This window comes from Passer montanus, unplaced genomic scaffold (genome assembly GCF_014805655.1).
Source record: "Passer montanus isolate IOZ18808 unplaced genomic scaffold, ASM1480565v1 scaffold23, whole genome shotgun sequence".
Classification (NCBI taxonomy): Eukaryota; Metazoa; Chordata; class Aves; order Passeriformes; family Passeridae; genus Passer; species Passer montanus.
The window spans coordinates 10,637,397-10,659,605 of NW_024366926.1; the positions used below are offsets into that span (position 1 = coordinate 10,637,397).

At 42.4% G+C, this 22,209-nt stretch overlaps 1 protein-coding gene across 1 annotated transcript; it reads left to right on the forward strand.

Annotated features, from left to right (window-relative positions):
- The first annotated feature begins 954 nt into the window (after nt 1-954).
- On the forward strand, nt 955-21,563 carry TMPRSS11E (transmembrane serine protease 11E). The gene is made up of 11 exons (XM_039710474.1): nt 955-1,086; nt 4,099-5,669; nt 13,563-13,686; nt 14,933-15,048; nt 15,479-15,546; nt 16,000-16,163; nt 17,147-17,185; nt 18,205-18,385; nt 18,605-18,870; nt 19,747-19,889; nt 20,268-21,563. Exons 2-11 carry the CDS (start codon nt 5,577-5,579, stop codon nt 20,427-20,429), a joined length of 1,356 nt encoding a protein of 451 aa, XP_039566408.1. The 5' UTR covers nt 955-1,086; nt 4,099-5,576; the 3' UTR covers nt 20,430-21,563.
- Nucleotides 21,564-22,209: the final 646 nt, after the last annotated feature.

The following is a 22,209-nucleotide window of genomic DNA, read 5'->3' on the forward strand; positions in this document are numbered from 1 at the left end:
TATCTTGTTTGGACATTTCAAGTAGACCAAGATTCAGGCTAGAACAGATTCCCAAGGTGGATTGAAGGCTTCAAGTTCCAAGCATATTTGGACTTGAATTAAACAGACTATTAATGAAAATAAACTTGGCAGCAAGTCCTCTGGCCTTGGTAATCAATCAAGACCTGATGACAGCCCCAGCTATCGTGGTGCAACTAAGTGAAAAAGCAAAATGTGGGTGAAGGTCCTTATGTATTGAAAACTTCTTTTGTTTCCCAAAGTTTCATAGTGAAAGCTATTCTCTCAATAAAATGAGAAAGGAAAGGTTTAGTAGTTATTTTTTGTGTGGGTCTGATAAAGGATATTCCTTTTTGTGAAAGTACACTCAAACTATTGCCAGTTTCTAAAGTGTGTTGGTTGTATACTCTTCTTTTTTCCTCAAACAGAAGTTTGAATATACCTTTCCTGAACACTTTAAAATAATGATTTTAAAATATATTTTTTGCTTAATATTTAAAATATTGGTAATGTGCTACTGTGCAACTAAGATACTTGAGTGCAACCATGAGAAAAGCATAAACTATGGAATTTGAATTTGCCTTTGTAATGAGTAACAAGAGAGCTGTGTTGCAAACTTTTTGGTGACATTATTATACAGATCTTACCTTTTCCATTCCAATTTTCCTATCCCATAGGCAGCCTTTCTTTCTTTCTTTCCCAACTGTGGCTGTAGACCACAACTCTGACACAGTTAAAATGCTCTGTGCTGAGGACTGAACTCTCTAAACTTGAGGCTACAAAGGTGTGGTGAGGTGTGTACCTCAAGAGTTGTAATTGTGTTGACTTTTTCTTGCAGGAAAAGGAATTTGTCAAGCAGGAGCCTCTGTAGATGCAAATATTCTTTCAGGAGTTTTCTATTCTAATGTTAACTTAGAATTCTTATGAATAAAGGATATTTTATTTCCTTGGCAGGTGTCTTGATAACTGTTTTGGAGGTTTTGGAGGAGAAAAGATGAAAAACATACTTGGCTCATCAATCACTGATGCATTAATGTGTTCTCAGTGTCCCCATGTGAAAGAAAAAAGAACTTTCTGCCTTGACTTCAGGTAAGTGCCTGTTGTATACCATACCTCACCTGCCACATTTTGGGAGAATCTAAGAAAATAATACGGTATGTCTGAAATTAATTTCAAAAACAAGTGGCAAATTTTGGTCATGTGCAAGACATGAGCTGCTTTGCTTTAAGCTCTCTCAGATCAGAAACTCTGTCCAGCTAAACTGGGAGGCCACAGCCCCTTTCTGGAGTCTGATGTGTCACCAGGTGCAGACCACACAGAGAGGGCAGCCTGTGGCCAGGAATGCCTTTTGCTGCAGAGCACAAGCCTGTCTGTACCTGGAGCCTAATGTGCTGTCAGGTGCTGAGAATGTAGTGCCTGGCAGTCAGGCTAAATGATCCCTGTAGGACCATTCCCATTGAACGATTCTGATGAGAAGCATGCCATGGTTCCTCAGCTGTCTAAAAGGAAAGACACCAATATGTCCTTCCTGTGGCTCCTGGTCAAGGTGGATCAGACCACATTTTGCTCAGAACACCGATGGGGAAAACATAGATTCCAAGCTGTTGGTTGTTCTATCAAAGGTTAATAGTACTTTGTTATTGCTGTGAAGGAATGCCTGGCAGCTAAATGAACTAGGTTCTTGTGGAGTAATCAGTGGAGGACACCTAGAGAATATGAGATACAGCAGTCAGATTATGAGAGTTCAACTTCTTGAGAGTGTTTTTTAAACTTCCAGTGATATGAGTCAGGAAATTCTTGGATCACAAAGCTGAATCATCACGTTAAGAATTCAATGTGGCATTTTCTTCCAGAAAACTGATTATTCCATTTGAATGTGCAAAATAGTTGACATTTTCCATACACTGAAGCAAAGAGTCACATACCTGACCTCTTTTTTTATATGTCAGAATTTTCTTGTGCCTATTTTAAAGTAGCCACTCTTGTTTGAAGTCCCCTAGTAATTGTATGAGGAGAAACAGTGAACAGTGCTTTCCTGTTCACTTTCACTATTCCACATGATACTCTCTAGACCCCCATCCCTTTCTATACATTTGTCAGGTTATACAATCTTGCCTATTTGGGCATACCATACATAGAAGCTGCTTTGTTCCTTTGATCAGCTGTTCTGCTTTCTTTTACTGTTTCTCTTATAAGCTTTTATTTCCTTTTGCTTCTCTACTCTCATTACAAATAGTTTCCAGCATTCCTTTTTCCTTTTTGGGTTTCCTTTTTTTTTTTTTCTTTTTTTTTTTTTTCTGACTGCCTCTGAGTTTATATTCTCACAGGAAATTGCCTCAGTCTTATTTCTGAAAGGAATAATAATTCAACTCCTGACACCTAGGGGGTATCATTAAGAATATTTTTTTTAATATGTGTCACTTCATACTTTTTAATTCCAATTAATAAATTGTTTTATTACATAGTATCTCAAAAATATGTTTCTGCAGCATGCTGTAGTTTTTCTCTCTACTGTGATAACTGGACAGTTATTGTATGATTATCATCTCAGTATTTCTTTTTTCCAGACAATATATGAATATAACAGAAATTCCTATGATAATGAGCTGGCTTCAGAAAAAGCATTGTCATTTATTTATTTTATTTACTTGTTCCAAATGGATTTGTTGTTTTTTAGATACCATTATGTTTGGCTTTAGTCTTCCTCAAGGCTGTTTTATTTTCCTTTACCAGGTAGGATGCATTTACTCTAAGACTAACATTATTTCTTGAACTAGTCTCTCTGTTTCCAGAAAACAAGCACTTTAAGGTATGTCTTTTAAGGGGTTTTATAATTTTATATAATTACTATCTTTTAAATTCAGCATGCCAGTAGTTGATCTGGTATTGGGTATCTTTAGAAATGCTGAATCTGATGCTGATATAGTTCAGACAGAAAGATGATAAACTAATTGTTTAAACTGGTCAGGACTGAATCAAGAGTTGCTTCCAATTTTGTGGATTTCCTATCTGCCTGTTATTGAAACAGTTATTTACAACCTCCAGAAATCCAGTATTGTCTAAGTAATCAATATAAAAGGTTTCACATTTTACTTAAGAGTAATTAAAATAATTGGAATAACAGTTCCTGGGATTCCCACATTCCATTGCCTTCCTGCCCCCATGTTTCCTTTATACATGCAGTGTCCGAGTCCTTTTTTAGGGTAAGTATTCTGCGTCTGTCATCAATGTCTTGGAGAATTCTGTGGAATGTGGAAACCATGGTTTTGGCTCTCTGTCTCTGCATCCTGTTCATATCAGACTTTTAAAAACTTTTTCTTTTACTATGTTACTTTCGTGTAACTTCTATTGCATTTTTGCTTGAGTTTGCAGTGTCTACCACGGGATTTAGAACAGGATATGTTGTTTCCTGTGGGCACCAGTCTGCTTTCTACTTGTCCATTTGAAGTTTCTGTATAGTCCTGTTTCCCTCTCATTTCAAACAGAAATTTGTTCATCCTTTGCTGGGTTTAATCCACTCTGGAAGCTCCCCAGTCTCTGGTGAACCTGAGCCTCACTTCCTTACTCCGTTGCTATAGCCAATCATTGAAACTTTGCCTCCTCACCAGCTGGATTCTGCTGGGGGTCTTGATCTAAGGCATTTTATATTCAGCCTCCAGGATCTTTCTTCTTTCTCTTATGTGGTACCCAGGTGGGCTACAACCCATGCCTCCTTCCCAGCAGTTCCTAACCTTTCCAGGCTTTTTTTTTTTCTTTCTCCAAGCGTTGCAGTATAACACAAAAGGGCACGTAAGAAGATTGTCTCTGGAATCAGGAGCCAAACCTGTTTGGTATCTGGCAATGGAATGGAACCACTTGTGGCTATTGCCTGTCCCTTTTTCTCATATGAGTTTTTTTGCTGCAGGGAATTATTGCCAGTGAAAGAAGAAACTCAGATACCTTGTAGAGAGCAGGGACTATTGGCCAGGATTATCACATTATTTAGCAATTTAGTGCATTCCTGCCATGAAATCAGGCCTGGAGGAGCTTTTCAGTGCCCTAGAAAAGCATCCTCTGTTTAACCTCTTTCTTTAAGAAGCAATAGGGTTTTTTTTCCTGCAGGTGAGACTATACAAGGATTGCCATGAGGGCTCTGTGTTGTACATTCTTCCACCTATGGCACAATCAAGTCACAAGGCAGAGCTCTATGTCTGAGGATCATGGGGTGCCTGGAATTAATGTCTTTGCATCACCTGTGCTCAGGTCAGGTAATCATGTGGCACTTGATACTTTACCCTGGAAATTGTCACCCTCTAGCTAGGCTTCTGACTGCATTTTGCTTGCACATCTGGACTGACTCAGGTGTTCCTATATGGGATAGCAATGCAGCTTCCAGTTAAAGAATTGAGAAGCAATTACATTAAATGTGTCATTAACAACTGTATTCGTCATGTTTTGTAACAAATTATGCTGAGACATTGAATCCAAATCACAAGAAGCTGAGGCTTATCTTTAGCTCGTGCTTCACTCAAAGGAAGCTCGCATTCTCTAACAGGCATCTTCCTGTTACTTGGCTATGGACTTGATGTCAGGTGGAAGGAAGAGCTCCAGCCATGTAAGGTGTATTTGCATCAGCGTGTTACTAAGCTGGTGATCCCTGAGCTGCAGAGGGGTCAAATGGAGGTCATTAAGGTGGAGGAAAAGAGTCCCTAGAGGTTAGAAAGTTTATTGCAGTAGAGCAAAGAAAATGTGTGCCACTCGTATCTTGTTGTGAGGTCTGTCTTCTTTATTGTCTTTCTGAAACAAATCTGTGTGTCAGGCTATGTGGTCACATACTTCTTCTAGTAAGTTTAGTGGTACTGAGAAAACTTAAAACTTCTTAAAACTTTAAAACTTAAAGCATTTCTGAAGATTCAGAAATTTTACTTTAGGTTAGAGTTTGAGCTTGTGATGATTGTTTGTCAGCTAACTTGCCGTCACTAGCACAAGTAGAACTTCTTATTTACAACTTGAAAATATTTATATCACAAATATTTATGACACAGCAGAATTTTTTCAGGACAGAAATGTATGTGTAGTTAGGTGACCACAATTAAAATTATAATCTCAGGAGTTAAAGAAGAATGAAAAAATTGAATTCAGCTGTTGTTATGAGGCAGATTCTTTTCTGGCCAAATGACCAATTTCAAGGAATTTCAAGGGAGTTAAGAGGCACATACTTTTGATTCTGCATCAGTTTGTCAGCTCCATACCTGATCTAGGACTGAATGTTATCTCTTGACCATGCAAATTTTCTGCATTGATCCTTCCCACAATTTCTGATTTGTTCTTAATTATACCAAAGAAGGAAATAAACTCTGCATCCTTGCAAAATTTTCATGGCTCTTCTGATTTGGGGTGTTGCAGGGTGTAGCTAATGCTCTGAAAAGGCTTCGGGATTCCTGGATGAAAGGTGTGATGAAAGAAGTGTATTGTTATTGTTTTAGGGGAGGAATCATGCTACTGGGTAAGCCTCTGTCACTGAGACTTGCTGGACTTGTTTGTTCTGACTTGCCTATGACTCCTTTCTTTCTTAATTCGGGAGATAAAGCCTCAAGTCTATGCTGAGATGCTGCACAGTGTGTTGTGGTGCTCGGGACGGTGGATCTCCCAGAGAGAAGAGCTTCTTGCTGACTTCTCAGTCGTACACAGAGGTGAGTGCCATGAACTTCTGGCTTGCTTCTTGGTGTTTTGGGCAGCATGGCTACATCGTGTGTAGATTTATACGGCAGTTTGAGCTTTGACCAAAGGTGTGGGAAGAATGGCACTGGTTCTGAGCTTGCTTCTGATTTGATCTGCCTTTCATGCATCAGTAATCCTTCTGATATTTCAGCCTTTCTCCTCACCCAAAATGCATGTTTTCTGAGAATTCTCCAGCTCATCCACAGCACGGTATGGCAAATCAAGGTGGCCTGTGTGGAGGGCAGGTGAGAGTCATCTCACGCTGCCCTGACGTACCGTTTGTGCTAGCACAGTTAGAATTTGTTGTGGGCACAACTGCTGGATGAGAGGACAAGCAGAGTACAGGTGCAAGTAGTTTCTTGTGCTTTTGATTATTTTAATGGACTTTGTATGCAGCCAGTGAAGTGTTAATCTGTGCAGAATCAGCTTGGAAACACACCAGATCTGGCACCTGACCATTTCGCCCGCCCTGCATTGGAACGAAAATCAGACTCAAAACCTTCAGAGACTGTAACTGCTTGTGTGATGTCTTGCTTATGGAGTGGATTTCAAGAAATCAAAGGACAAAAGGAGGCAGGCAGAGCTATTTTTGAGGGCTGAAAAGCAGAGATCTACTGCTATCATCTGTGACTGCCAAACTAACAGAGCAAGATACTTGTCTATGACCAACACAGCTGGAAGGGAAGATGATGTTAAAGTTACAGAAATTTATCCTAAACTGATTGCAGTCAGTGGCCATGTACTTAACATTTTCTTTACACTGAGATGGCCTCTCAGTGTTCATGCAAATTGTAAGTCTTTATGTAGTGAGTAGTCCTCCTACTTCTGCTAAAACTTGTTTCAGAACATGAGAGTCTCAAGAGGTTGGCTGTGGCAGTCAGCTGTAGAAAGACAAATAAGTGATAAAGGATATCTCATTCCTTGGCATTACACTTACATCTCACAGACTGTTTTAGTGGTATGGGAGGCTACCTCTTCCCCAACGAGTAAAGAGCTCAAAACTTCCAGTCATGTGCAAAATGGATGAGGGAGTGAGGAACAGCAAACCTTTTGTGCTGATTGCAGAGGTGATTGGATAACCAGGAAAGCCTGTATGAGCAGCATTTTGGCATCATGGATATAGTCGTTGAGAAGCTTTGAGTTAAGACATCCCAAAGACTGAATGCTGCCCTTGAATCTTGAAGCAAATGACAAGAGCTGTGTTTGGAGCAGTTGTCTTTACCCAGCTGAAGTGTGCTCTGGGGAAGCAGCAAGACCTTGGTAAAATTGGATGGTTAAGGGGAGGAGCTCAATTAGTAAGTGGCAAATACATTACTGATGCTTTATCTGACTGCAGAGGGGTGGCATGCAGCACCTACTGTTTTTGTGGGCTGTTCAAGGGTGTGGGGAGATCAAGCTGATTTAGTATGACGCATAGAAAAACGCACACTTCACTTCCCTCAGCAGATACCTCCAATGTTTGGAAGTCTTTCATTGTATCAGAATGCTTTAGGAGATATCAAACATTGAGTAATTGAGGCTGGTAGGTAACTGACCTCATCCAAAAAAAGGGTCTGGCAGTACTTAGGCACCAGCTTCTTCTGCTCCAGTTCTCAAAGCAGCTGAGGTTGTTGTCCCATTCTTTTAGAAGTGCGTGTCCTGAGTATGCCACAAGAGCACAGGACAAGTGCTAGGCTGGTGTGGTTGTTTGTGGTAAAGGTGGGAGTGAAATTACCAAGTCTTGCTTTGTGTCCCTCTGCTTTTTCTATAGGCCTCCTGAGTAAGCCAGATGTATCCCATTTGCTGCCATTCCCAACCACCCTGCCAAGGTAGATAGCTCCAGGGACCTAGTCTGGGTTTTTAAATCACACTCACCAGGTCAGCAGATTACTCTGTTCATTTGTCTTGTGAAAGGTCCTGTTTCTAGAAAGAATGATTGTAGGCATGTACCTGAATCCATCAGCTGGGAAAACTGGTCATGACTATAAATGTGGAGAGACCCTCCCCATCAGATGTGCCACCCAAACTCTGCCACTGCCTCTTCTGAGAATACTGGATTATCAGTTGGCAGGGGTATAATAACAAAAAATATAATAATAAATGTGTTATAGAAAGCAGCAGATCACACAGAAGAGGTTATTGGTTTTTTTTTTCCCTATGGAATAAGGCAAAACATTTTCAGTAAAGAGTTGGTACAAGAAAACATGGTTTGGATTAATCTAAAAGCAAATCTAGTTTGGGATGCTATGAGGTCTTAGCTTAAGAAGTCAAAAAATATCAAGGGCAGATCTATAAAGCAGAACAGGGGGGCTGTTCCCTGCTTATCCAGAAATTCTGTGACTAGGGCTACATGACAAAGTTACACTTTCTTTTTTTGTCTGAACAGATGGGTTCTGATTAGTTTGCTGGCAGTACTTTTGCTGAAGCTTTTGATAACACACAGTAACAACCAGAAGAGATGGATAATCTCAATATAGTGAAACAAACCCTGTCAGGCAGAGGTGGGAGCTGAACTTGCATCACTTGTATTGTGAATGAATATAGTAACCTTCTAGGAAGTTTGGTACAGGTTTAGAGGAAAACCAGCTTACCACCTGTGTATTGTGCTTGTCTTTCACTTTTGGGTAAATGTTCCAAATTCAAAGGTAATGAATTAATTTGGGGCTGATCAGAAGTCCAACCTGAAATCCTCTGTGTTTTCTCATTGGTTTCACAAGGAAGACCAATTTTAGCTCTGTAAAATTTTGGTATAACTCTTTTTCTTTATATGCCAATAACAATTAATGTTGCTTTATTTCTTCCTGTATTTCACTTATTAAAATATCTTGTATCGAGATTTGATTTAATATATCTGTTTCTAAACACAACTCTAGTGCATTTTGAATACTTAATTATATTAAAATATATCTATTTTCAAAATAATTCTTTTGGATTTTTTCTTTTCAGTACAAAATAACTTTTTAGTGATCACAGTCTTTGTCTCAGAGCCAAGGTGTGTAAACTAGGAGATTTAATAATTTGCTCTTCCCAACCTGAATTAGCTGTGATATGAACTGGAGAGATGCTGCTGTCTTTGCGGATTATCTTGGGCCCCTTAGGAATGACTCATATTTTAAATGAGAACACGGATTGCTGGAGGAGGTTTGATGTTCACTGATAGCATTGCCAAGATAAGCAGGCCTGTACTGAATTAAAGGATCTTGGGTTTGAAACTTCTCACTAATTCACTGCAGACTGAAAGCTGTCAGCTACCACGAGGAGGTGGTTTTAAGAGCAGAGAGGACTTGGCCTTTGAGATCTCCCAGAGGTGTCTGGGTCTGATCTCTTGTTAGGGTTTGCTCCTGTGGAATTTGAGTTACCTCATGCTGAATTCCCCGTCAGCCCTGCTAAGAGTTAATTTGCAGCTTACTGGAGTTTGGGCAGTAAAAAAATCAAATCCTGTGATATAAGGAAACAAGAAATGTGAGGCTGTGTGAAACACCAAACTCTAGAAGGCATCACAGAGACAGCTGTGGTATTTGGGGTCTTCTGAGGAGAACACCTGTCCATTAAATAATGTCTCTTTGCTACAGAAAGAAAGGAAGGATGTATCCATGGGGGAAGGCTTTCATCAGCACTGCAGAGGATCAGTGTTTCTCTGGCCATTGAGTGTTGTTGGGTGGAGCAGAATTTGCTTGGTTACTAGAGTGCGGAGAAGACCATGTCTAATTCCTAAACAGGGGGATCCACCTGCCACTAAATTATATAACTACGGAGCAGGATGTCCCAAGCACAGGAATCTCTGTCAAGGTGGTTATTCTGGTAGTCCTGCCCTCCATGGCACTATAGCAAAGAAGGTTAGGGGAGTGAAGAGCTGGTTGGAGGTGTAAAGTGTCTGCATAATGAAAGCATTGAGTGGCTATAACCTGAACTGGCTCTCAGTAACCATCCTAGCCACTGCCTCAGCAAAGCTAGGCATGCCTAGTTGTGAGATAAAACAGACAAAAAACCAAACAGCAAAACATGGGGGCTGCTGAGCTGGGTCCCACACACAGACATTACAGTTGAAAGTTACTGGTAACTGTACACTGTGTGAGTTGATGAGTCTTGGTGCTTCCATTGCAAAAGTTTTTTTGTTTTTTTTTCCTATTCTGTTACTCAGCAAGATGAAAGTCAAAACTATCCTGCTAAAGGGAGGAAACAGTTTTGGTTTTGAAGAGATATTTTCACTTCAGTTTGTATATCCTGTATACAAATTAATTACCTGTATGTGGATGTTGGTTGACACCTCGTGGGTGTTGGTGGATGAAAAGCTCAACATGACCCAGCAGTGTGCACTCACAGCCCAGAAAGCCAGCTGTGAGTTGGGCTGCATCAAAAGAACTGTGGCCAGCAGTTTGAGGGAGGTGATTCTACTCTGCTCTTGCAGAGTACTGGAGTACTCATCCAGCTCTGGATAAGCTGAACATAGGAAGGACACAGACCTTCTGGAGCAAGGCCAGAGAAGGGTTGTGAAGATCATCAGAGGGCTGGAACAGCTCTCCTGTGAAGACAGACTTGAGAGAATTGTGGCTGTTCAGCCTGGAGAAGAGGAGATTCATGGGAGATACTGTGAAGAAATTCTTCACTGTGAAGGTGGTGAGGCATTTGAACAGGTTTCCCAGAAAAGTTGTGGATGCCCCATGCCTGGCTGGAAGTATTCATGGCCACACCTGGTGGGGCTCTGAGCAACCGTGTCAAGTGCAAAGTGTTCCTGCCCTTGGCAAGGGTGTTGGAACTAGGTGATTTCTAAGAGTCCATTCCAACACAAACCATTCTATGATTCTATGATATTAATGCTTTAAATCTTTTTCTTAAAAAAAAAAAAAAAAAGTGAAATCAGTATCAGAAGTGTCATAGGGATTTAGTCCTTATCTCCCATGTTTCCATTTCCCTGAGCACTACAGCACTTCCTAAGGTTTCTGTTTCCCTTTGCAAGTCTGTGTGACTTATGGAGAACAAGCAGTTCTGAAATATTGGAGGAGAAAGAGGTCTGTGCTGCCAGTGTTTGTGGCTGTAGCTGGTATTTGCACAAAAAGGAGACAGAAATAGAGACAGATGGCTGGAAGGACAGTGCTGCCTGTGAGAGCATGAGTCTCACAGGCAAGGAGATGCTCAGTTCCTTTAATCTTAAGCTTTGTAGCTTTGGCATAAGGCCATGTTTTGAGGAAACCTGTCTGGAGACGGTTCAGAAAATGCAGCAGTTATGATCCAAGAGCACAGTTGCCTCAGTATCTGCAGAGTCAGCCATACACTGCCAGGGCTGTGCTGTGTGTTCTATGTGCCAAGAGCAGTGGAGGGTTGGTGCTCCAATTGCCCCAAGGAGTGGGGACAGTTGCAGGACAGGGAACAGGTCTGATTGAGGTGGATGAGAGGGGCTCAGGCTGGAAGCAAAAGCTCTTCAGTGAGGAGAGCAAAGCAAAATGCAAAAGCTGCCTCTCTCAAGCATGAGATGTGGCTACTGAGGAGGGACAGAGGCGTGTTGCCATAGTGGGCTGTTCTGATTAGCCAAGAGGCTTGCCCTCAAGAGTAATAATTGACTGCCCATGAGGTATGTTGCAATTCTGTGGGACTGGGAAATGTGTGAGATGGGTATGGGAGTGTTTCATGGAAGGCTGCAGCGTATTGAAGAAACTGAGGCAGAACAGTTCCACTGGTTTTAGGTTTTTATCTGAATGTCTTTTTCTGCTAAATTCTTGGAGCTGATGGACAGTGTATACAGTGCAGGTCTAGGTGGCGAGAAGTCAAGGCCCCAGTGAAGCCAGTTGAGTTCTGGTGGGTGTTATTTATGTGCTTATTGCAACTTGTAGTTTGCAAAGGAGTAATCTTGGCCAGCCTGGGTTTTCAGCCTCCTATCAACTGCCCTATAGCCTCGATATCAGGAAACTGAGCCAGTCTGGTGGGGAAAACTTGGGCTGTGCATTGCAAGAGCAGAACTTGCCCCAGTAAAGCAGGAACCACAGAAGGAGAGGTACTGGCTTTCTCCATAGCATGTGACTCTGAAGCAGAAGACTTGATCTTAGTCACCTGTCCTATATATTTTGGTAATGCTAAGCTGCTGCTTGTGACTACCTGCAGTTGTGATGCTGGCTGAAGCTCCTCGATTTTAACATTTTCTTTCCAGTATGCCACCTCTTTGAATAGGTAAAAAATTTGCCCGTTTGGCTAGCACTCTCACTAGCCAAAACCAAGATTTTATATGAGGAGATTAAACTTTAAGTTTCTTCCAGCTTCCCTGTATCTTGCTGAATATACCCTTGCTGCCTGCAGATCTCTCATATCCTTCCACTGTAGTGCTATCTGGTTCAGTTTTGGTTTTTTGGTGTTTTTTTTTTTGGGGGGGGAGCAGGTGGATGTTTGATTTTTTTTTTTTCCCTGTTTGTTTTTCTTGCCATTTCTTGCTTGTGGCTTTACTTGGTTTTCTTCCCATCAGAGCAGAGGGTATAACACCATCCCATTGTCACCACTTCACTGCCTTTTGCTGTCTTGGATTTGTGCACCAGACCCTCACCTTTACTTCTCATCTGCCCACTCAGCTCATTTCCTGAGGTGGAGCCTCTGCTGTTAACCTGCTCTGCTTTCACTGTGATTTCTTCTTTTTTCTTTTCCAGCTTGTGGTCAGAAAACCTGCAAATACTTATTCTCTCTGCCTGCCTTTCTTCCTCTTCCTGCCTGCAGCTTCTCAGATTTTGCTCAGAGATGTCTGTGCCATAGGCCTGGAAAGGGGAATGTATGTCTGGTTCACAGCAATACCAGCATGGATCAGGGGGTGTAAAGCAGCATGGAGAGTAGCCAGCCACTCCTCCTCTTGAGGGCTGGCTGCTGCCATTTGTCTCTCCTGGAGATCTGTGAGATTATCTCAGGTGTTTTTCTGATACCATGTACTAATGCAGACCATGTTGCAGGGACTCAGTATGTGGCATGACAATTACCACATGGTGTGCTATGGAATTACTGGGGATCTTTAATAAATGTGCATAAGGTTTTGCATCATCCTACAATAAAGCTACTGAGGGCATACACAAAAATGCATTTTTTCCTAATGTTCTGTTGCTTAATGCTGCACTGGAGGATACAAGTGGAGGAAAAAGTCTTCTGTGCCTCTGTCCATGTGTGAGGCAAGGTCTCCTTGTGACTTTCAGAGAGTTACTACTGGATCTTGTTGCCATGTCACATTTACACACAAGTACCTCTTTCTCTATAGACTGTCTGGCAGGACACAGGATGTGGTCACTTTCAATATATGTGTGGTTTTGGAGCAGTAAGCCCCAAACCCTGTAGGGACTCAACAAATGTTACTACTCATACCAACTAAATATAACCAAAGCTATGTATTATGTGGCATCTTTGGTTGCCTAGAGTATCCTTGGGACAGAGGTTATTTCATCAGTCATGAATTATTACATTTATGTTCAGTTTAAGTACCTGTGTAGGCAGTTGGCTGCACCTGAAATCTGTGTAATATTTCTTGAAGTGAAATTGTCTCTACTAGCAAATCCTGCACAACTTTTTCTCAGTGTGTATCTGAGGCAACAGAGGCAAGTTAGAACACAGGAAATTCTGACTGAATATAAAGGAAGAACTTTTGCCATGAAGATGGGCAGTGGCTGGACCAGAGATCTTGGGAGACTGAGTTATCTTTCTCTTTGGAGATACTAAAAACTTGACTGGACAAGGTCTGGAGCAACCTACTTTAATGGGGCTTAGTTTAAACAGTCAGACCCTCGAGTCCAGAGGTCCTTCCCAACTTACCTCATTCTGTGGGGCTTTTCAGCTGAGCTAAGCTGTGCCAGATATGGTTAGACTCTGGATGAACTATTGTCTTTGTACTGGAGTTGAATTTCTCCATATTGTTTTCTTCAATACAGGCAGTGATCCAGATGGACAGAGGAGTAAGGCGCTTGGAGCCATGGAAGATCGCAGTCATTGTTGTGTCAGTGATAGTAGGCTTAGCCCTCATCATTGGCTTGATTACATTTCTTTTGTGCCACGGTAAGCGCCCTGCTATTTTGTTATGACAATCTTTCAGGAATCTGCTGTGTTTCACTTGCTACTGTGGTCCTGCCAGATGATTTAGGCATGCAATTTACCCCTGGTATAAAACTCACATGAGAATTTTCAAAATGTTATTTGAGAGCTAGATTGATCTGAAGACCTGTAAGAATACTTAAAATGTGCTTTACTTGAAGCAGGGATTTCAGTTTTAATCCTCCTTTTGTTTCTTGCCGTGGTGTTTCCACTGGTATCCGGTGTCTCCACTGGCTGACAAAAGGATAAATGTGTTCTGTGTACGCCAGAGGTGTGTCCAGTACTCAGGTTGCATAGTAAGCTTAGTCTTGAATAGGGTTTTTGCTCAACCTGGCCCTTCTAGCTGAGAATATTCCAGAAAGAGAGAGGGAAGAGCTTTAATATTTTCAGAGCTCAGAACTCAGTTCTGGTTGCCAAGAGCCCAGTTTCAGTAGCAGATCATAGAATCATTAAAGTTGGAAAAGATATTTAAGGTCACAAAGTTCAACCATCTTGGCTCACGACTTGGGGACAATTAATTTCATTCCCAGTCACTTGCCTCATGAATGAAGTTGAGTCATTCCATTCCCAGCCTCTGAGATAGCAGTGTGAGTTTTTTTAAATGCTTTCCTGCTGGAGTGGAATTAATCATGTGGCTATCTCAGCTCACCAAGAGTCAATGAGGCCATGGCTTGCACTAGGACACCAGAAGGAGCAGTGGCAGAGCTACAGCTCAGCTTTGCTTTTTGCCAGCTCTGTGTTGCAGGGCTCCTCTCTGCCATACACCCAAGAAACAGATTTTAAAATTAACTCAACCACAGAACAGATGCAAACAGCTCTGCCCCACATGCCTCTCAGAGGGGGTGGAATGTGACAGAGTGCAGCTAGGAAGGAGTGGATGTGTCTGAGTCAGAAGGGCTCCTTTGTCTTGTGCTGTGTTCATCTCAGGCCAACAAGAAGATGGACCCCAGGGCAATGTTGTAGTGGGTGTAATTTGGAGCTCCTTGGGATGGTGCTCAAAGAAGAAATGAGCCCTTAGATGGTCCCTGGAGCAACAGGATGGTCCAGAACACCCTTTTACCAAAGTGCTGCTAAAGCTGTAATTTCATAGTTGACAGGATCACTGCCAGGGCCAGGGACCCTTGCTTGTGCCAGGTTCTGTGAGATACTGTGCATCTTTGAATTGTACTAAAGGTGATCAGCTACCTTTCCTTCTTTTTCTCCTCTGTAGATCAAGACAGATATTACGATGCATCTTTCCTAATCACCAATGTGGACTATAATCCTCAGTATGAAAGGCAAACTACAGATGAGTTCAGGAACCTAAGTGAAGATATTGAAACCATGGTAAACTAAAAGCTTCTCTCCTTACACCTGCCCTATGCTGAAGAGCTCTGCAAATGTGTAATTGAAAATAGAGTCAGAGGTGATTGTACCTCATCCCTACATGGCTGGCCTTACCTCACACACCTTGCTGTTGTGGGTTAAAGATGCATAGCTGACTATGCACATGCAGATGGTAAGCACAGGTGCTGTCTGCTCCACAAGCCCTGTGGTGGAACTGGCAAGCACAGAGCAGAATGGATACGAAATCAGCCAACTCAGCTGTTTATTTTGGATCTCCATTCCCTGATGGAAATTTGGTGGTAGCTTTGGTGTAGAAGTGGAGATCTGAAGGCATTTTCATGTGTTTCTGAGGCTCATGAGACTGTTATATTGTAAAAACAAACATGTACTTATTGCCGGTGTATTTTAACACACTGTTTTCTTTTAACAGATATCTGAAGTATTCAGGGGGTCCTTTCTAAGTAAAAGATACCTCAGGTCCCACGTGGTCAGTTTAAAGTAAGTACTGTGAAGGCTAGGAATAAGCAGGGATGTGCTAAATACCTTTTCTTCCTACCTGTTGACAATATGGAGCATTCCTGGTTGCTTGGGTTACACCAGCAGGGTGACTAAGCCTTGTCTGGTTGTTGCTGTCCTCTAGTGCTCACAACACTGAGGACTCATTTACCCTTAGAGGTCAGCAAGGAAGAGAAATTTGGCTTTATAATTCTGCAGATTGATTACCATTTTCCTAACTGTTCCCAGAAAATTCCCTCTGATCACTGTCGTAGCAAGAAGCTTTTGCTCCCTGCTGACATGTCATCATCTTCCTTTACTTGAGCACAGAGATACTATGTGTTCTGGACATCTGTGCAGACCAGATCTCATATAAAGAAGGCAGGCAGTACAAAGCAGAACCAGGAGCATTAGTAGGCAAGGAGAACGACACCATTTGTTTTTGTTGGTTTGTAGCCCAGATCCTCTTGGAGTGCTTGCATCTGTTGTTCTGGTATTTAAATTTCCCTCTGCTGACAGTGAAGCAGCGACCTGGGGTCAAGTCAACCGTGTGTTACTGAGAAGGCTGAAAGCAATCTCGACGAACCTGAATATTGACCAGTCTACCATTACACTCACAGGCAAGTGCCTTAGGTTTGTGTTTTCAGTTTGGCATTTGTTCCTCACACTTGGCTGTTCTCAGCATAATGAGTTTCACCTTAATATGCAAATATTCTTGTATATTCTTGTTTTCTTTTTTTGTCTTCTCAAAATTGTTTGTTAGGCTGACAGCATGGGAAGTTGGAAGACAGAACATGGAAAGAACTAAAACATATTGGCACTGATTTATGGGTGTGAGCTCTTCTCCGTGCATCAGAGGCTTTTCCTGTGTGACTTGGTTGTGTTGAATGAGATAGTCCCCCTCAATTCATCAAAAAAGGTCCAGCTTTGTGACCATGGGTTCACAAAAAAGTTTAAGACATGCAGTAAATTGAATAAGAACCTTTATAACCAGGCACTGAAATACAGAGTCCTCAAGCTATTAAAAATACAGGGCTGAGGTTGTTCCCTTCTCTGTCCTCTGACATTTCCTTTGTCATTTGACAGATTTCTGTAGCAAGTATCCATAACAAGATCCCCAGGATAAGGGGCAGTAATCCTCTCTCATGGATCTGTTGTGGATTGTTACCTGACTCTGACAGAGGGGTTTTTGTAGGAAAGAAATTAGAAATGTTGCAGTTTACCTTCAGACAATCCCAGCACTGAGGACTTGTGAAGACTCATCTGACCACCTTGCCACACTAAACCTGAACAAAGGCCTGTAGGCATTTGCTGGTGGCTGTACACATTGTACATGTAGATGTAACTTGTACCCACTTGCAGTCATCTGCTGCTTTTGTTAGCTCTGAGCTGAGGCAAGAAATGTGCATCCTGTAGTCTTTCAGTGAGGAACAAAGGCTTAGCTAAACTTCTCTAACAGAGCAAATTACTAGTTTTTGTACTGTCACTCCAGGCAGCAATACAAGCTATTTAATTGTTGTATCCTGAGTACAGGGAGAGAGTCTGGACTGGATCACAATAGCATATGAGATAAACTTACTGTGGTCTTTGCTTTTCATTCCAGAGTTGAACAAGGAAAAGGGAGATAACCTTTTAAACAACTGTAAGTACAAATTCATTATAGTAAAGATCCAAGGACACAGTGCTGGAGGTTCTGTACTTAGAAAATCCTTAACTTTCATGATACAACTTGAAAATAGAATTTGTTGCAGATACTAGAACAGCAGACAGTGCATGAGCCTGGGGAGACTTCAGCTCATTTCCTTGCAGTATTTACTGGCTCTATACATTTGTAGAATCAAACATTCTGGCTTGGTGGTGGGAAGCACTTGCTTTAATGTTGGTTGTTGGAAGTAGGGGCATGTAGTGAGCTGCTGTTAGCAAGCTTGCAGAAGGACTACGGTTTTGCTGTGGGCCATGATTCTTGCTGGAGTCCTTCAATAAACATTTTCCCTCCACCCTCCTCCTCCCTGAAGAAAGATTTGGCAGTAGACGTCTGTCAGATTTGACCTAAACTTTAAGGAAAGACCGGAGGGTGGGAGAGGGAGAAGAGCTGTTCACACTCAGAGCAAGACAGTGGCACAGCCCCGGAGAGTGACAAGTTCTCAGTCCTCCTGTTGTGCTCTCCCTTGAGGTCTTAGAGCTCCTCAGGAAACTGGGAGACAGGATAAGTACCCTCCCAGGGCACTCCATCAGTCCACTGCATGCTCTTGAAGACTTTGCATGTTAGCTTTCCATCTTCAAATGGCCTCTGAGAATTAACTGGTTGGAGTCTAACATTTTTCAGCTGATAATACCTGATTGTTGGCACAGCGGCCAAGGCTAATCTGGAGGTGACCTGACAAAATCCCTTTTCTTTCAGTATCTCAGATACACAGTTTTCAGGTCCCATGGGAATTCATATGGGCTTGTGTGTCTGAAAACTGGCTTAATGAAAAAGTACTGACTCCTCTACCAAACTTCTTTGTTTACCCTGCATGTATCCTGAGACACTTGTGACCATGGCACTTGGTTTCCCTGCTTTGGGCTCTCTCTTGATGGAGACTCCTGCCCTGTTACACCTGTGCCTGCAGCCATGAGGGCCTTCAATCAGCTAAAGCAGAGCTACCTTTTCTCTGACAGGCTGTGGAATACGAAGACAGACATCATCCTTCACAGGAGTGGAAAGGATAACTGGCGGGCAGCATGCACGGGAGGGAGAATGGCCATGGCAGGCGAGCATTCAGCTCGATGGGACCCATCGCTGTGGGGCATCAATCATCAGTAACACCTGGCTGGTGACTGCAGCCCACTGCTTTAGAGGGTAAGGCATCAGCACCTCTCATCCTACAGGCCTTAGGACTCTTGGGTGCTCTGACCTCTTGTGACCCTCTCATATCTGTATCTGCTGAAAGATAATGAAGTTTTACTCTTCCCCTTTGGCAAACCTGGTCACATCGCTTTTGAATGCCTAAATGGAGACCTAAGCTCCCTTAGGTATGTTGTTTTGTGTGGCTCTGGCATAACCTCAAACATATTTCAGAGTAAGAGATCCTCGGAGGTGGACTGCCAGCTTTGGAATTCTGCTGAGACCTCCAAAACAGAAAAAATTTGTCCGGAGAATTATTGTTCATGAGAGATATGGTGACCTTGTCGTTGATCATGACTATGATGTGGCTGTTGTGGAACTTGCCACTCCTATTGAATTCACAAGTGATGTGCACAGTGTCTGCCTTCCTGAAGCATCTCACGTTTTCCCAGACAACAGTTCCTGTTTTGTCACTGGCTGGGGAGCTTTGGAGAATGATGGTGAGTGTCTCTTGCCTCCCTGTGCCCTGTCACCCATGTGCCTGAGAAGACTGATGTTAGTTTTATGGGGTTTTTTGTTTATTTTGAGTTCCTCAGACTTGGTATTTAATAGGTGCATGTCCTAGTGAGATACCTTTGGACTTAATTGGCTGCTTTTTTTTCTGATTTGGTCAGTGGATCAGAAATGGGGGGGAAACCCTGAAGGTTAGTCTTACAGGGTTTAAGAGCAGCTTTTCTTAGTTTTTGTATATACAGCACTGGTTGAATACATTTGGTTCTCCAGTCCCTCTGGGTTTAGCTCTGACATGAGTTCTTCTGCTATTCAGATGTTTTGCAGATGCACCATGACAATTTTCATCAGTTTTTCTCTCTTTGGTCATAAGCAAGGCTTCATCCGGTGATTTGAGTGAGCTTCTTTCAAATTGGTCTGTGTCGTTGAGGTTAGAGAGGATGGGACTATAAATCTGCTTGTGAGAGCCACTGACCTGTTTAGGTTGTGTTTCATGGGAGACCCTTGGGATGTGTAGTGATTGCCTAAAGCAAAGCTGCAGTTAATCAAATGGGTCTTTTCAGTGATAGCAAGGACACACCATGTAGCCTACAGTTGAATGCAGCACTGAAATATGTGAAAAAATCCATTTGTCCATTATGCTAAAGAGCATCTGGTGATGATGAAAGATGGATAGGAGTTATGTTTGGGAACAAGTGAAGGACTTTGGGAGTTGGGGTGGGGATTAACTTTCTTAATACTGAGACATTTTCTGGGTAGCTTCCATAATTGCCTGTGATGGCAGAAAAGTGGCAGGAAAAATTTGCTATTCCTAATCATTGAGGTTTTTACCTGTCTACAAATTCTAATGCCATTTCTCCTTCTAGGCTATAGTGTTAACCAGCTGCGACAAGCAGAAGTGAGAATTATAAGTACTGAGATTTGTAATAGGAGACAAGTGTACGGTGGAGCGATAACAGCTGGAATGCTGTGTGCTGGATACTTGGAGGGGCAGGTGGATGCTTGCCAGGTAAGTCTCTTCATTGGTAGAAGTAAAATGGAAACAGGTGGGGTGGAAGGTGATGTTTTCTGGAAATAAAATGTACTTTGGGCAATCTTAAGTTTATGAGTTTCAATATGTTGGTAGATACAAATGAAGGCTCGTATGCTGGAGTCTGCACTTCAGTTTGCATGAAGTTTATATACAATGCAGAAGTGAGAGAATGCAGATGGGAGGGTATGAATTAGACACAGGCTGTGATCCTCAGTCTTGTCAGTAAACTGTGTGAAACTTGAATTATAACTGAGGTCTACAGAAAAATACCCACCAATTGTAACAGAAGAATTTGAGCATTGCAGTTTCATGACTGTTTACTTTTTTTCTGTCTGTTGACATTTTTCTCCTTAGGGTGACTCTGGTGGGCCACTGGTGCATGCAAATTCCAGAGGAATCTGGTATCTTGTGGGAATAGTGAGCTGGGGAGATGAATGTGGCAAGCCAAATAAACCAGGAGTATACACACGAGTGACTTACTATCGAAACTGGATCCACTCCAAAACGGGCATCTGAGACCTGGAGCAGGTTAAGTTCTGTGGGCTGTGTACAGCTATTCCCCTGACACATCCTGCTCTGTGGTCACCCTCTAAGCAGCTGCTGGCTTAGCTTGTGGTCGTGTATAAAGTACCTGTAAGCTTGGAGCAGTCTGGGACTTGAAATTGGTTTGGCCTACAGCCAGACAGGAATGGACTTGATCCATGTGACATTTGTTTGTTCCGGAAGTAGTCTGTCAGAGGGACAACTGCCTTCGTCTATATGCAATATATTGACCCTTTTTTCTACATGGCCACATGTCTTGGCCCCAGCTTTTATACCCAAGCAAAGTGTTTGAGCCCAAACAATCATCTACCAGCATCCAAGACAAGCTATAACTGAAACCTGGCCCATCCATTTGCTGTGTGCTCACAAGGCCCATTCTACCCATAGAAAAGCTGCAATCCAGGCCCTGACACCAAGGCTGCTCTACTTCTGAATTCTTGAGCTCTTTCCTGCATCATTCCAGGGAGTGCACTATAATGAAGAATGGAAGATGGCTTAAAGCCAAGTCCTGGTTCCTAATATCACATTAGACTGTTAAGTGAATAGAGAACTTTTCCTTGCCTGAGAAAGAAATTAGTGGAAAACACCAGCTTGTGTCAGCCTTCTTTGAAGAAGTGAACGTTTGCCTGCTCATCATTTCATATAAACAGTCTCTACCACAGCATTTGCAAGGGGAGTGATTGCTGGACTTAAGACCAAAAACCACCTTATGTTCATACCGGTTGTTGTCGTAGAACAATATTTGGCTGAATTAATTTCCAGTTTTATCTTTCCAGACTGTATTATTTTTCTGAATAAAAGTCCTTTGCCTTTTGTGCAGGGTGGATAATTGAAACAATCTTAGTATGACCTTCATCAAAAAAAAAACTTCTCAAACTTCTTATTCTTGTGAATGCTGTTCTCAAGTCTTTATAGTTTTATATGTGCATCTTTAGCTATATCCTGGGAAAAAAAAAAAATAAAGCTTTTGCATTACAGTGGAAATGTCCCTGTCCTTCAGAGCAGGACAGAACTTCTGACAGACCCAAAAATCTTATATACAGAGCTCTCTCTTCTCACAGGAAGTAAGAATTGCCTGTGTTGCATTGCCAAACTGTAGCTGACTCATTTAATCTCAGCCACACAAACCTCATATTCTCTCTGGCTTCACGTTTTCAGGAGCCCAGGTTTCTGTCAGCAAGGCAGATATCCAATGCTTTCTACAACCCAGCAGCAGAACACACCTACTTTTGGACAGGATGCACTCCTTGGTGTGTCTGAAAGCTTTCCAACTAAATGTGGATCCCGATCCTAACAACAGCAAGTGTTGTGGACTTAATTGCTGAATAATGAGCCACTCAACTGCTCTTTTCTTCCTCTGTGACCAGAAGAGAAAGAACTCAGGAGAGGAGATACTGGCCACACTGCTAAGACTCAGAGCTGGGCCAGCATGACAAGCAAGCAAGAACCTTCTGCCAGGCTAGAAAAGGCAGGCTTTCAGTATGCTCTTAGAAGGGCCAGGGAAAACAGGCCCTCAGTGGTTACAGTCTTAGGATCAGAGTGTTGTTCAAGTTGAGCACCATTCAGCTGGCAAAGTCAATGGCAGCTCAGGGATCCCTCTGGACTGTGCAGCTGGCTGCCAGTGCTGCCCAAATAGAGCAGTGATCCCTCCAGAGCAGTGATAACAGAAGTATTTTGATTATGTGTCCTGTGATCTCTTTGTCAGTCCAGAGAGCAGTTGTTCTAGAGCCTCACTGGAGGTACTGGAATAGTT

Excerpts from the sequence above, each read along its gene's own strand:
- TMPRSS11E (XM_039710474.1), top strand. The coding sequence starts at position 5,577 with ATGCTGAGATGCTGCACAGTGTGTTGTGGTGCTCGGGACGGTGGATCT. Across the intron at positions 15,547-15,999 it reads TCCCACGTGGTCAGTTTAAA|CCCAGATCCTCTTGGAGTGC; the intron begins GTAAGTACTGTG and ends GTTGGTTTGTAG. Across the intron at positions 19,890-20,267 it reads GGCAGGTGGATGCTTGCCAG|GGTGACTCTGGTGGGCCACT; the intron begins GTAAGTCTCTTC and ends TTTTCTCCTTAG.